Source organism: Passer montanus, unplaced genomic scaffold (genome assembly GCF_014805655.1).
Source record: "Passer montanus isolate IOZ18808 unplaced genomic scaffold, ASM1480565v1 scaffold8, whole genome shotgun sequence".
NCBI classification, from domain to species: Eukaryota; Metazoa; Chordata; class Aves; order Passeriformes; family Passeridae; genus Passer; species Passer montanus.
The window spans coordinates 6,513,746-6,529,552 of NW_024373256.1; the positions used below are offsets into that span (position 1 = coordinate 6,513,746).

Here is a 15,807-nt window from a genome sequence, read left to right on the forward strand (position 1 = left end):
ACTGACAATTTTAGGTTTCCACTGGCCTATGCAAATCAAATACTACAGACAACATTTAGCAGGTTATCTTCCCACCTTGTTTATGTTATAATTCTACTTATGTTATATTACAAGGTTCATTTGCTGGTCAACCACATGCCAGTGGGTTTTGCCTAAAATCACACTTTTTCCTTTTCAACACATAAAATTTTACTTCAGTTTGACAGCATCCACCACTCATGAGTCAGACACTCAGTGTTGTTTTATCCCATTACAAATAATGACATTTTCAAAGTCCTTCCATTTATCCATCTTGTAAGATTTCAAAAAACCTACTCCCACCTTACTTCTGGGTCAGCTAATTTTTAATATATTCAGATAATTTTTGTAATATTGAATATATTTTTAATATATTCACAATATCCAGTTCACAGAGGACATTAACTGCCCTGGACTGACAGCATGACTCAAAACAACACTTGCTGCAGGGCATAACATGGCCAAGGTGACTCAGCCCCTGTTTTGGATACAGGCAGCTGGTTTGGATCAATGCATCCAATGGCTCCTGTAACCCCACGAGTCCCAACAAAGCCTCAGGAACAAAGCTGCCCTACCTGCATGCACTCATTTTTGCCCATGACTCCAGCCAGCTGCAGGTAGCACTTGACCTGCTGCCGGATCTTCTGGAAGCAGTCCACGATGGGCACGGTGGGGATGGTGTGGATGCGGCTCAGGATGTCCAGGGCCACGTTGACCAGCCCTTGCTTGCGCGCGATCTTCCCGTACTGGATGATGGCCGAGGCCGAGGCGTGGACGCCCAGCATGGCGTTGTTGGAGCTGGGGTCGTGCTGGGAGCTGTTCTCGTACGCAGTCACGATGGCTGCAAAGGCAACGTGAAGTGTTTGCCATTGGGAATGGTGTTACACAGAGAGCAGCACCTTACACAGCAACATACGTGTCTTAAGATAATCAAACATTTCAATGGAAATTGAAAAAAAACTAAAACTCACCAAAATCAAGCCACCAAGAACTTATGTGTTTGTGGCATTCACATTCTCAGAAAAATCCCTTTGCCCAGGATTTTTCTCCTGGGAAGCTGAGAAGCCTCAGAGAAAAAGGAAAACAATTCCTATTTCATTTGATTCTGCTGCGTTGTGCTCATGTGTGGAATGTGGAGATTGTTTCACTGGGTTTTGGTGTGAGTTATTTTGATTCACTGGCCAATCACTGCCAAGCTGTGATGGGACTCTGGAGAGAGTCACAAGCTTTCTTTATTATCTTTTTAACATTCTGTAAGTATCCTTTCTGTATTCTTTAGTATAGTACAGTATTCTTTAATATAATATAGCATCATAAAATTCCAAATTAGCCTTCTGAGAACATGGAGTCAGATTCATCATTTCTCCCTGCCACGGGAATCCCTACAAATACAATATGTGTTGTCTGGAAAATTCTATGATGAATGCCTGCTGGACCAGACAAGACTTACCCTGGTAATGATGCTGTCTCCACATGAAAATGCTGCTCCAGTGGGATAAATCATCTGACACGATAGGTAACCTGTTCCTCCAAGTCTTGACAACAGTCTTCATATCATGTAAGCTGTTGTTCCTCCCCAGATTAGTTGGTTGCAATCCCGCGTTTATTTGAGCTGCTTCCTGAAGTTCAATTATTTGCTGTGCTGCCTAGAAAACATAAATATAAATAATAAGGAACAAACAGAAGATGGCAGCAGTCTCGAACCCACTAAAGGCAGCAGACAGTTTGTTAAAACTTCAACCACCTGAAGAAAAGGCCCACAAACTTTAATGGAATTTAATTACCTGTAGTACAATGAAGCCAGAGTAGTATTCTCTAAGCTACCACTTGGCAGATAACAGTTGTATTCACTGTTAATCAACCAAATGAGATAACTATTTGAGAAAAAAAAAAAAAGGCAGTCCAAATTTATAGAGTGAAATCTCTTGAAACAAAATAAATTAAAGTAATATTTTCCTACAATCATCTCGGTACTAGCTTTCACAATAGCTTAACCTTCATCCTACACCCATTCATCACATAAATTTAATTTTCTCATGGGTATTTAATCACATACTATCTGATATTTTAAAAAAAGTAATTACTGCAGTGCAAATTCTAGGCTGCATTTGTACCTCTGTCAGTCACTGACTAATTTATCATTCCTTCACGAGGGATATATACATATTAGATTGTTTTAAAAGCTTGTTTTAATTGATATCTGAAAGCACTTAAATACTTTATTTAGCAATATTAATCTCTTCCTGCTGCAGATGCTGCCATTCTTGAGTGGGGGACAGGGGGGAAATTTGAAATATGGGTGAAATCTTAGCAGGAAGTAATTACATTAGTTAAGAAGCCATCTAACGGTATTGTGTGAGCTCACAAATTTTATCTATTTACTTGATAACTTCTGAATATGGAGAAAACTTCCATATTCATTCACTTTATCTGACACGTCAGTTAATATTATAAAAATTTTAAGGTATGGGCTGCTGTGTGAGCTCTACCCACAGGAGCAATCATTTCATAGAGGTCCCTTATATCATGTAGATTCTTTATGAACACACACACGGAGTGAAACTACTGATCTTAGAACCACAGAGGCCTCTGTGTCAAAGAGAACTCAAAGCAAAGTCCTCTGCACTGACACAGGCAGGGCTCAGTGTCAGATCTCTGAGCAATGGCCCATCAAGAAATGATCCCCATTACGAAAACTGAGATTTTCCACAATTTCTCCCCTGGAGATGAAAGGTTTCCTCCACAGGAACAAGGGCTTTGTCAGGTATATATTTATAGGGTAGCTAAACAGGGACAAAGCCTAAATGTCAAATGAATGGAATGTTTTGCCTAAATCCCATACTGCCAAGCCCAGCACGATCCTGCCTCAGCCCCACTTCCACACTGGTTCCACACAGAACAGAGCAGAATCAAGAATCTTCTGAAAGTAACTCTAGGCCAAATCAGATTTTTTAAAGATGGATTTAGGTGTCTACTTCTGTTTGATTATACTTGTCAATAAAACATCTACTCTCAAAAACTTCTTCTCTTACAGTTGCAAAATTAATTATTTACATGATTAAATCAAAGAGAAAACAACAGCATGTTGATATTTTATACATTTCAAAAGGAAAGAGAAATCTATTTTTGTTATGGTAAAATTTGTGTGCAAGCTTCAAAGGACACAACCATTCATTTTTCACCATCTAATACACGTTATGTCATTTCATGTAATACTTAAACTACACATTCCATATAATCATAATTGTGTCATGATAAAAAATATTTCTGGAGATCTTAAAAAAGGTGGGTTTAATCACTAACAAGCTCTCCGTGATAAATAACAAGTACTTTGAAGAAACAGAAACACACATTCTGCAACTTCGAACAAAGAAATACCACAACGCAAAAACTATCAGCACTAATACATATGTATTATATACACTAAAACACTTCACACTTGCAGCTACTGAAAGTTCTGCTACTGGAGGACAGCTGGAAAGAAGAGCTCTGCTGTTACCTGGAGCAGGGGGGTGTGCACGTGGGACACGACGTGCGGCAGGCGCCGCCACTCGCGGATGGCCAGGCTGCTCGCCATCTCCACCAGGCGCTCGATGAAGTTCAGCTGCTGCTCCTCGGGGTGGCAGATGGCCAGGTACCCCCTGTACATGTTCACCTTCCAGGCCATCTCCTTTGGACAACTCAGCTCCACCTGGTCGTGGAATAGCAAAAACATCCAGTTAAGATTGTTGCTACTCAAACAGTTAATTTTTTTAAACCTTCTTAAACAAACAGCTTTGATATTTTAAAAATAATCTCATTGTTTTAAAAACATTAGACTGAAGTATTAACATTCATGTCACTAGAGGAGTTTCAGCTCTCCCAAAGTTACTGGCAGGGGCAGGCTAACACATGAATTGCCACTTCAGCACAAGAGTAGAAGTGCCCATGCCCAAGCTGCTGCTGGGGTATTTTTACTCTGACAACTGTAATGCATCTCAGAGCTGAGCCAGCCCAAAGCAGCCCTGCCACAGGAGCAGGAAGCTCATAGCAAACAATTCACCCTGCACAAAGCCAGAAGATGCTTCTCAGCAGATAACACACACACTGTCTGAAATGCTTCAGGGGCTCCAGAATATGTAATGGCAACTTCTCACCTAAAATGATCCTGTGCCTACCTGTCCCCCACCATGCAGCATTGTGCTCCCTGTCTGTTCTAGGGCATTGCTAAGTTTATGAAAATAAACAGCTGATATTTTTTTCAAGTAATCACAACCAACTTCTCATTTATGTTAAAGTAATTCCTGAGCACAGGTGCAAAGACAGGTCACAGTGAGAAAATAATTTATAAAATAATTTAAAACCACTTCCTCAGAACTCTGAAATGGTAGAAATACGGCAAACCCAGCAAAGCACCTGAATTGTGCAGCACCTAAATTCTGTGAGCACTTTGCAACAAACTGAACCAGTGCACACCAGCTGACACTGCAGGCCTTTAATTTACAACTTTCTCACCTCCTTTTCCTCTACTTTACAACAAGCCCTCTATTGTTTGATATACAACACAGAAATCCCCCTGCATTATCCTCCTGCTGATAAACTGTATAGTGACCATTACAATTGTTATTCCTGTTATCCTCAACTGACTTTTACGCCTGAGCCAGCAAAGAGAAAGTGCCAGGTAGCATCCTTACACTTACACTGTGAAAATAATCTCCTTCTTTATTATGTTATCTACTGGATCATTAAACACAATGGCAGTGTGAGCAAATGGAAATGAGTCTTGGGTCCTATCAAAGGCTACTTGCTGTTTTAATAGCTCAACTTTAATGGATAGATTATTAAAAATCCTTCACAAAGATTTACAAAAACTGATAGATATTTGCTATCGTCTCTGGCCTCTCTTGTGAATCAACCATGGAACTTGACAAAAAACAGCCACATTAAAGAATATCAATAAAATTGGAGTAATGAGATACAGCAGCATAGAATCAATTATTCTTTCAGATCCCAATATTTATGCAAACATGTGCTGACACTTTTACAAGAACCTGAGTAGAGTCACAAAGGCTCCATTTATGGCTTCAGCAGCATCTTCTCCTCAGTCATAAAATAAATGTCTCATTACTGAAAATACCTCATTTAATACAACTGCAGCTACAGCACATCAGCACTTACTCAGGGTTGTCACTTCCACTCAACTTGCAATTGTCCAAAACCAGAAGCTGTCAGATATGATCTATTTCACTCACTTCAAGCCCAAGGCTTATAATATACTGCACAATATAGTTCTTATTTTAGGATTTAAAGGTTTCTCAAATATTTCTATACTTAGCCTCTGAAGTTGCATACTTAAATAGGACACAGAATTCTGAGTGATATAAGAACAAAGGAAATTAATTAAAATGTAAATAGCACCCATAAGACAGTTTTTGTTGCAGTTTGCTGCTCAGACATTTGGCTTCACATGGCATTTTAAATACGTACTTCACCCTTTTACTGCAAATTCTGGCATCTTCATCAGAGTAATTCCAGTATGGTCCCTTTATACAACAGTGCAAGAAAGATCTGCAAGCCCCTTTCCACCTGTGATTTAATGCTGCAGTATTCTCACCTTTTAGATTTCAGTTTTACATGTGGTTAATGTTTCTATATTAATTCATCACAGATGAACAACTCTATCTACCATGAAGAGAGACTATATTTCCTTAAAATTAAAACAAAACAAAAAAACAAACCAAAGAGAAACCTAATCAAAACACATAAAAACCCTCATGATTTTCATCATCTTTATATTAGTGACACTATATGCAGCACTTAAATTCCAGACAATCTAGTGGCAGCTCCAACAGAAGTCTGCCACTGGCCCCAGGAAGCTCAAGAGGTCCATGCAGCCTGGCAGTTTACAGCAGCCTCAAGAACAATAACCACCAGCTTATTCTCATGGGAGGCTCTTAAAACAGTTGGGATGAAGACACCCAAGGCAGGATGAGGAGAAACTAAACATGAGCACAAAAAGGCCTCACTCACCTGCACCAGAGCCTCCTTCATAGCAATCCAGTTGGAGACCCTCCACGCACACTTCAGCACCAGGTAAGGATTTATGTGACCTTTGGACTGGCCATATTCTGTCAAAGGCTCCCACTGGTTCAACTCTTTTGAGCAACTAAGAAAACCAAATGCAGTGTCAATTTTGTTACAAAAAAAAAACCCAAAACTTCAATAAAATGACAATAAATGTTTGTGTATCAGAATATTATCTGCCTATTTGTTTGTCTACAAACAGCTTTGCAAGCATTGCAGAAGTTTTATTCAGATGGGAAGACTTTTTTTTATTTATTTATTATCAGTTATAATACAGAAATCTGTGAACAGGGAAGAGCTGCATTTTGTGTCTCCCAGAACAACCATTTTAAATAGGAAAAACAAATTTTAGCTCCAGTCTGTTTCCACCAATAGCAAATTACATTTTTACAGCAATTCAGGCATATCACTTCTGAGGCTCTGTTAAGGGAATACAAAATAGCTTTTTTTACTCCCTTAGGTTTTCCCTGTATCTGAGCTAAGTCCTGAGGTAAGTTTCTTCTCATAACTAATGCTTTAAAGCAAGAGCAGGGTATTTTGCTTCTATTGCAGGGTGAACAGACTTGTTCCACATCAGCTTCCAAGTCTTACCGAATCCAGTGGTCTTCCCAGAGCTGGTACTCAGGGAAGATGGAAGGGGAAGCGTTGCTCCTTTCGTGCTCTTTTTTAGCCTTCTCCATTGCTTTTTCGTAAGTTTCTTGTGCCTAAAGAAAATTCAACCATTCCACGTTTCCATCTGCTATGTGCACAATAACTCAATACTCTTATTTTTAAGAACAAGTGATAAGAAAACCTTCATAGACTTGAAGAAAAAAAAAGTCAAGTGTGTTAAATTCATTTCTGAATATAGCTATTATTTGACAGCTTGACAAATGTCATGAAAATCTGAAGGGTGTGCACAAAAATTTCACCTTACCTCAGTATTAAAAGGCCTCAAACTACTACTGTAGACAGCCGAGAAGCCACGGCACTTTCCATTTTAGAAGACTGAAGTTAATAATTAATATTCAGAGGTTTTTCCTGCTGACCAGAATATTTATCCTGACAGTAGAACTACTCAGATAATTTCTAAAATCAAGACTGTACCTGTTCAAAAAAGCCATGCTGTTCATAGGCAATGGCTGTTGCTGTCTCTGGGAATTTGCAGCGTTTCTGCCACAGCCCAGCCCACATATCCTCTTCTTGCAACAAAGAGTAGAGCTCAGCAAGGGAATCCAGGATTTCCTACAAGGTTAAGAACACATATTTCTCCACAGTTAAGCTGTCTTTATAAAGCACAGTAGGTAGCAAACCCCATGTTCTACACTGAGGCAAGCTGAGAGAGACATGGAATAGAGAAGGGCTTATAAAACTCTTTAAAACTCTCTTTAAAACTCTACAAGGCAAGAAAATAGTAACAACCATGTACTGAGAAAAATACTGCATGACAAGAACGTCCTAAGGCTTGTACACTGACTCTTGCCTGTCTTCCCTAGCATAACAGATTGAATCAAAAAACAAAAATTTTTCAACGTCAGTAATACAACAGGACAAGAGGAAACAGCTTCAAGTTGCACCAGGGGAGGTTTAGATTTGATATTATGAAAAATGTCTTCAGTGAAAAGATTGTAAAGCACTGGAACAGGCTGCCCAGGGTAATGCTAGAGTCACTGCCCTTGGAGGGATTTAAAATACATGTAAAACGTGACACCTGGGGACATGGTTTAGTGGAGGACTTGCTAGTGAGTGTTAGGTTTTTCTCTTCATATTTCATGAGATATTTCAATAAATGTAACACTACCTGTTGAGGAGGAGTTATGCTTTCCTGCTCATAAAATTCTGTTGTCTGTTTAGGCTTAATCTGCAGACTGAGTCCTTTTTCAAAGGCTTGGTGTTCCAGCATGAGTGTAGAACGGAACCAGAGGTTGTGAGTTTTACCCAAGTACTTCAGGACACAAGGTCTGATGGGAATGGGAGGAACACACTGTGACATTGCTTCCACAAAGCAGTTCAGGGCACTTGGCTGGCAATCTCGCTGCACCTGATGGCTTCCACTGCACAAGAAAGGGCTTATTTCACCTGCTAGAGCCTAGAAGAAAAAACATAATACTATCTGTCTATTCAGATCCTTCACTTAGAGAAATCTAATTTAACATCTCTTCAGTACAGGGAATAACCCTTCAATAAGTACATTTCTCCTTGTAAAAGGAAAATCCTTATTTTTTTCAAAAGATGTATTGATACAGGTACACAGCATTCAACAGTCTGAGAATGGCAAATATTTCAGAGCTAGTGAACAAAGTCACCACACAAACACATTTTCCTGTAACAGCAGTCATTTACAAAGAGGAATCTGCAAATGGCAGAGAGAGAGAGATTCTCACATGTTGCTGTCTGTCAGACAAGATCTTCCAAAGTCGTGAAAATAGCTGTATCCAAGTCTTCTCTGCCAAAGGTGTAGAAATATGACATAACTGAACAAAGGCACTCAGCAATGCTCCAGTCTGGAAACAGACAGATGTACAGAAATAGGAAAATACAATTAATCCTGTGGCAAAACAGTTCAATTATACAGTTGTTTCAGTAGTAATACTAATGTCTTTTCAACAAAAAATTAATCCTATTTTCATGTTGATCAAGACTCTGATTCATTACTGTAACCATCTGATTCATTACTGTAACCATCAAAAAAAGAAGGAAAAAGAGAAGATGTTGATCATCTTAGTAATAGGAATAATGAGGTTAATTGGATAGAGCTGTTGCTAGTGTGGAGTTATTTAAACATAGCTTTCAGCTAAATTATTTCCTTAGAAATTATTTAATCGTAAGATTCTGATACACATTTTTGATCCTATACCCTGTGTTTGTCATCACTAGTTTCTGAACTGAATTGTTAAAATATACTTATGCTGAAAAAGGATGATACTTAATTTTGTAGGGAAGGGATACAGTTATAACTAGCAATGAAGTGAAGGCTTAAGAATTTTTTACCGTAGGCAAATAAGAAACTTACATATTGTAAGAGATGTCTACATAAGAAAACTCAGCTAAAAAATTACAAGTGTGAGATAGAAAAAGTAAAAAAAAAACACTTCAGATCAGTTTGAGGTTTTAGGATTAAAGTGGTTTGTCCTGCACCCACCTTCACTTCCCGAAGGGAGTCGAGGAATTTGTCGTGCCGGTTGGTCAGCATGTGCAGCTGGTTGCCAATGTCCTTCTCTGAAAGTTCCTTTGTTTTGGGAGTGCTGGTCTGATCTCCTGGAGCCAATTCAATGTCTATTTCCACATCCTACACAGAAATAAACAACACAGTATGTAAAAATAGGCATCTTCTGTGTACTTTTGCTTATTTTCCACAATAGAAAACACCCTCCTGATCAATTTATTTCAGCCTCACTGTTGTGTTCTTCAGGCTCAGATCTGGAATTGCCTAGAGTGCTGAATGAATGAATGGGAGATCTGAGAGACCATGCACGCTTCAACTACAGGAGACATGACCAATCTGCACACATCTCCATCACTCATTCTCCAAAGCTATCTGGTGAGAAACTAGGAAGAGCTGAATTCCATCCAAAAGACTGCTTTCTCCACAGTAATTTCTGTCAGTTACCTCCTCTTTGGATTCGCTGTTCTCCCTCTCCCGAGGCTCTTGCTTGACGTGTGTGACCATAGCAAAGGCTGCCCTGTCGTGGCTGTCAGCAAGGTTGATGACATTGGTGATGGAGGGCAGCATGGCCCCCTGGCAGCTGGTGCCAATCGTGGTGTTCCTCTCACACACTGCCAACAGCAGCTACCACGTGCAGAAGTAACAAGAGTTTTTGAACATACATTTTACTGCAGAACTTCAAAGACAACATCACTAATTCTTAAAATGTTTTTTAAGTTTAATATTTAAATATATTTAAGTGTAATACTTAAAAACAAGATAAAAGTTGCAATAGTAAGTATAAGGCCTTTTTATCACCTTTATTAATAGAATCTCCTAGGCTTAAAAGCTAGGAGATTCTATTAATTTTATACTTTTTAACACATGTATTAAGTGCCCTCAATCTGCTAATAAATACAGGCTCTGTTATCCTAAAACAGATGTTCACAGTCACTTTAAATTCAGGCTTTAATATGCATATTGTTAAAATAAAAGGTTTTGTCCCATTTTATTTTAAATAGCCCAGGCAAAGATGCAATTTCATTTCAATGCAATCCCACCTAACAGCTGTCATACTGTTAGGAAACATTCCATCTTTAACAGTTTTCTTGGAATCTTCTCCTATAACAATTCTTGGGGGTTTTTCCATAGTCATTATCACTTATAAGAGATTGTTTTCCTTAAGTAGTATTAACCTGGTCATTAAGCTTTTGGCAGAGTAAATAGATTATAAACATTTATATTAAAGCCACTTCTCAAGCAGCAGCATTTCACTGTTTAGCCATTATATATATTTTTAAGCACCACAGGAGCTGAGGCAGCAGACTTGGTATTTTCAGCTCTGATACAGACAATACACTCCACAAAACACACACCACAAGGCAAAATAAGGACTAAAACATATTTCTACCTGCATTTCTGATACAAGTAGTTTCCCTACCTCGATGCACTGCTTTATCCAGAAGTGATTTCCCATGGCTTCCCAGTTTTGGGAACAGGTCACATAGAGCAAGCGCTCATAGACGCGACGTTTCATGGAATTGTCAAAGACCTCAAAGAATTTGGCTCGGATGAGTGGCTGGGCACAGCGCAAACCAGAGAGAAATGCTGGCTCCAGTTTAGCTGTAAGTTCACTCCCAGAAAGGTTCTCATCCCTAAAATGAATCAAGATGAAATAACAGAGCCATTAGAAAGAGATGACTCCTAGGTTTTGTATAACAGACTAAAATCCCCAAGAGAGGATATTCTATAAAAACCCACATGTGACAAACATCCAGGCACACTTTTTGAGAGAAACAGCAAAGAAACTATAGCTGTTTGTTGTAAAACTGCCCAGAACTATCAGAAATACTCTTTCAGGATAAAATCTTATAATAACTGTGAAACACTGAGCTACATCTGTATGCTGTTTGAAATGACAAATGGTATTGATTGATAAAACTTTCTGAGCACTCTGTGCAGACAAAAGGTTTGCACAGTGAACCAGCAGAGTACAGCAGCAAAGTGACTGCAAAATAACGTGAAGCAACAGCACACTATTAAATAACTGGCATTTGTTGATAAAGTGACTATTTTAATTATTTGTGATTCAAATCTTTAAGTCTGCCTAGCAAAAGTAACTCTCCTGAAAGTGTAATTTACAATTAAGTTTCAAGGAAAAATAATCTTTATAGCCTATGAATGTGAAAAGATAGATCTTAGCTGTAACCACAGTGTTGAGAATACAGTCAGCTACAAGGATGCCTTGGTATCTTAGGAAAGAAGTAAGTTGGGGTGGAGGCATTTTATCAGTGCCAAAATTAAAAAATCCTTACTAAGGAACCTCTGTTTTCAAATTGCACTCCATAAATATGCACTGTGGTCTCAGTAAAGTGAATTGATTTTGCATTTTAGGGCAAAAAAAAATCCCTTAATTCAGACCTAAAAGGATTGATGAAATGTTATAAAGTTCATATATGGTACAAATTATGAACCAATAAGCTGCAATACATGATTAATTGCTATAATTACCTATAGACGTAGTTAACAAGGTCTAAGAACTGAGCATTTAATTCAAGGTCTTCTGGAAAACGCTTTTCAATGTAAGTCATCATTTTCACCAGTAAAATGGACTTCTCCCGGAGAGTAGGTGTCTGTGGTAAAAGAACATATGATTAATTTTGTCAATTCTTCTTAAAACATGCAGAGAACTAGCACATTCAAACTACAACTCAGCCACTCTTTACATGACTCTTTTGTTTCTAAAGTACTGAAAAAGAGCTTGGTAAGTTGTAGTTCTTAAGAGGAAAAATAACTCAAGCACTTATCCTCCTAATATGTGCTGGAGAATTTTAAAATTGTGACTAAAAATAAGTTTAACTTGTTCAGGGACTAAAAATCTCTGATGTATATTATAAAAAGTGTAGGTCCTTTTGTACAGCACTGGGCCATAAACTCTCAACAAAAATATGGCAGATTGAGGAGACCACAAAATGTTACAGAGTAACACAATTTATACCAGCATTAGTCATCTTCCTCCTGAAGAGTCTTTCTATCCAGGTTATTGTGAAGTATATTTTAAAACTTCAAAGCACAAAACAGCATTTGAGATCAAACACCAAAGATAAACCTATAAAATGCCAAGTATCTATAGCTGCAGCTATTTTCACAGGGAATGTTAATAGTCTAAACATCATGAAGGGCAACTAAACATATATAACAGATCATTACAAACCTCATTGTCAAAACTGATGATAAGATTATGTTGGCTAACTATAGTTATTTAGTATTTGAGAGCAATAATGACTTCATCTACTCAATTTACCTGATTAGCTGCCATTGGGGAATTGTTCTTCACCCACTCCTCCACTATTTTTACCACAGCACGAAGAATTTTGGCATCAGTGGATTTTTCAATGAGAGATGTTAGAATGGCTTGTATAAAATTTTTCCTCATTTCCATGCTCATCACAGCCAGGCGAGTTTTCACAAGATCCAGACTCAGCATCACCAGTTCACTTGTACCTGCTATGGATGCAAAAAAAGGGTTACAGTTGTGCATATACCTCTGAACCACCTAAGAAAAAAGCCTTTCCAGTTAAGATGCTGTAATTTTAAAAATATCAGCATTATCTATTGCCTGGAAATACATCCCCAGAGATAATGTGCTCAGAATTACTACTTTACATTCCTACACAACTAAGGCACAACCCAAGGCCAGCTTGGATGGGCCTTCAGCAACTGTCTAGTGGAAGGTGCCCCTGCCCACAAACCTCATTGTCAAAACTGATGATAAGATTATGTTGGCTAACTATAGTTATTTAGTATTTGAGAGCAATAATGACTTCATCTACTCAATTTACCTGATTAGCTGCCATTGGGGAATTGTTCTTCACCCACTCCTCCACTATTTTTACCACAGCACGAAGAATTTTGGCATCAGTGGATTTTTCAATGAGAGATGTTAGAATGGCTTGTATAAAATTTTTCCTCATTTCCATGCTCATCACAGCCAGGCGAGTTTTCACAAGATCAAGACTTAGCATTACCAGTTCACTTGTACCTGCTATGGATACAAAAAAAAGGGTTACAGTTGTGTATACATCTATGAACCACCTAGAAAAAAAACTTTCCAGATAAGATGCTGTAATTTTAAAAATATCAGCATTATCTATTGCCTGGAAATACATCCCCAGAGATAGTGTGTTCAGAATTACTACTTTACATTCCTACACAACTAAGGCACAACCCAAGGCCAGCTTGGATGGGCCTTCAGCAACTGTCTAGTGGAAGGTGCCCCTGCCCACGGCAAGGGGTTGGAATGAGATGATCTCTAAGGTTCCTTCTAACCCAAATCATTCTATGATTCTGTGACTTCTTTCAGAACCAAATCCATTCAAAATCCTAAAGGCAAGCCTGTTTTTTCCTTTCTGCAGATCTTTAGTAGAAGGTATTACAGACCCCTAATACTGAAAAACTACAATTAACTTCGTGAAGGAAATTGTCTGTGATGCAGCTAATTCTCTAATTCTGTTCAGCTCATTTCCTGACTTGCTTATCTATGAAGTTTAATAATTTTCCAATTGTTTCTCAGTGTTAACAGAATTTACAAGGTTCTCATTTACCTAATTAAAGTTTGGACTGGGAATCTAACAGCAACAATTCTTTCAAAGTGTTTACTTCAGTAGCTTATTCATTAGTAAATTAAAGGGCCCTTTACCAGCATTAATTTTTCTTCTGCAAGAAGATCTGATTTATTCTAATTCATTGGACAACAGACAGAATTATACTGACTGAAAGAGATGCTATTTTAAGATTAATAGCTAAAGCATCAGCTCCAACAAGTTAATTCAAACACATTTGTTGCAATATTATAGAATAGGAAGGAGTAAAAAAAAAGTGAAAGCACAGAACAATCAAAAAAAATTCAGCCCCTCTCCCCTCAACCCTCTAAAGCTTTGAAGAATTTCAGTACTTCTATTTATGCTGCAACTCAACAAATGCTTCACTAACCCTGCACTGAAAAAGTTGGGCTAATACCGTAATTCATATATTAAGCAGGAAACTGGAACTCCTAAGTGCATTTTTAGATCTCAATACTTCAATAGCACTACTCACTAATGCTGAAGTATTTTTCAACAAGTTATAATGCACACAAACCCTGAAGAGTCATTTGAATCCCTGTAGGATGAAGATATTAAATACTTTCCAACACTTCTAATCATTACCAGACTGTACAAGGTAATACCTGTGTTTGCTTCTGCGGTTCCTGCTGTGGCCTGTGGGTTCAGGTGCTCCCTGACCATCTTCTGCAGGGACCTCATGAAAACTGAGATCAGCCTGTCAATGTAGCTGGGGTTGTTGCTGCATGCAGATTTCAGAATCATCAGAGTCCCTAGAGATAAAAACAAGGCTTCAGGAATTTAAACTTCTCTTGGGCATGACCTGAGTAAGGTAAAGATGCCATGAAAGAAGGATGGGACTACCCAGGTCACAAACATTAGAAATCTGGAGAGATTTGGAGAAAAATTTCAGTCTCAACTTTAGTCCTTAGAGTAAGTCTAAAAGGTTACTTTTGCACTAATCAAAATACTTCAGAGTTTTGTACACAAGTGTGTGATGAACAGCAAGGGGAAAAAGGGAGGACAGGAAGAAAGCGATTGAGAAGAAATACTTCCCCAAGACCTTAAAAAAATGTAACTACTCCTGATATTGCACATTTATTTTAGCAGCAAAAAGTAGAAAAACTTTTAAATTAGTAGGCCCAGGTTTAATAATTAAGAAATCTTAATTTGGGTTTTCTAACCTAGAAACTTTATACAATTTATTAAATCAGTTTCTGTAGATTGAAGAAGTTAACCCAAGTTGACTACTTTATCCTTAAAAAAAAAAAAAAAGCAAACACATCCTGTAAAATTATCGCTACTAAAAAAACCTACTGCAACTTTCTAATTCAGTGTACCTACACAGCATATCTACAGAAGCACACTCTGATCATTGAATGGCTCCTGCCAAAGTTTTGATTTCTTTTTCTGATCAAATGGGCACAAAATCTGTCCCACAAAGCTCAGCCTCTGAGCCACAGAATTACTGCAAAATGCACCTCCTGACAGCTTGATTGTGGTGCTGCTTTTAAGGGAGCTCTGGACAAAATGTAAGAAACATCTTTCATGGTTAGTTTGATGTAAAGCACGTCCTGACATCTGACAAATAGGCAATTCCCAAGGTAAAATTACAGCCATCTACACAGCTCACAGAACAAAACAGTGAAGGACATTTGCCATTTAAATCAGCAGGTTTTCCAACATTGTACAATTTCAGGTCTGTATTACCCACACAACCAGTTCTGGGCCAAACTCTATTATTCCTATATATCTCTGTCATTCTATTATGTAGCTGAATTGTCTAGCAGTTCAGTAAGTACAAAAAAACAAGAAAAGAAAAACATTTCTGCTCTTCAGAATGGTCTATGCTAAAACTTCAGATTTTGTCACACAAAAAAATAGCATTTTTGTAATTTCTTGATTACTGAGAGTTTAAGACCTATAAATACAGAAATCTTAATACACTATCTAAATCAGCTAATTAATGAGGCTTAAAAGAAAAGAAAAACATTTCTGCTC

At 38.1% G+C, this 15,807-nt stretch overlaps 1 protein-coding gene across 5 annotated transcripts in view; it reads right to left on the reverse strand.

The window, feature by feature from the left end:
* LOC120513103 (transformation/transcription domain associated protein) overlaps positions 1-15,807 on the reverse strand; it is a 76,764-nt gene that overhangs the window by 22,553 nt on the left and 38,404 nt on the right. For 2 of the 5 annotated variants that reach the window (XM_039732170.1, XM_039732168.1), the window contains exons 46-59: positions 14,433-14,579; positions 13,048-13,247; positions 11,717-11,838; positions 10,647-10,860; positions 9,671-9,850; positions 9,203-9,349; positions 8,445-8,564; positions 7,862-8,149; positions 7,168-7,305; positions 6,673-6,785; positions 6,028-6,163; positions 3,518-3,709; positions 1,469-1,664; positions 594-859 (exon numbers count right to left, since the gene is read on the reverse strand). In XM_039732170.1, the coding sequence (XP_039588104.1) occupies positions 594-859; positions 1,469-1,664; positions 3,518-3,709; positions 6,028-6,163; positions 6,673-6,785; positions 7,168-7,305; positions 7,862-8,149; positions 8,445-8,564; positions 9,203-9,349; positions 9,671-9,850; positions 10,647-10,860; positions 11,717-11,838; positions 13,048-13,247; positions 14,433-14,579 (2,459 nt within the window). Of the gene's footprint in view, positions 1-593; positions 860-1,468; positions 1,665-3,517; positions 3,710-6,027; positions 6,164-6,672; positions 6,786-7,167; positions 7,306-7,861; positions 8,150-8,444; positions 8,565-9,202; positions 9,350-9,670; positions 9,851-10,646; positions 10,861-11,716; positions 11,839-12,509; positions 12,713-13,047; positions 13,251-14,432; positions 14,580-15,807 lie in introns of all 5 variants that reach the window. The other 3 variants (XM_039732169.1, XM_039732166.1, XM_039732167.1) reach the window with 2 other exon arrangements.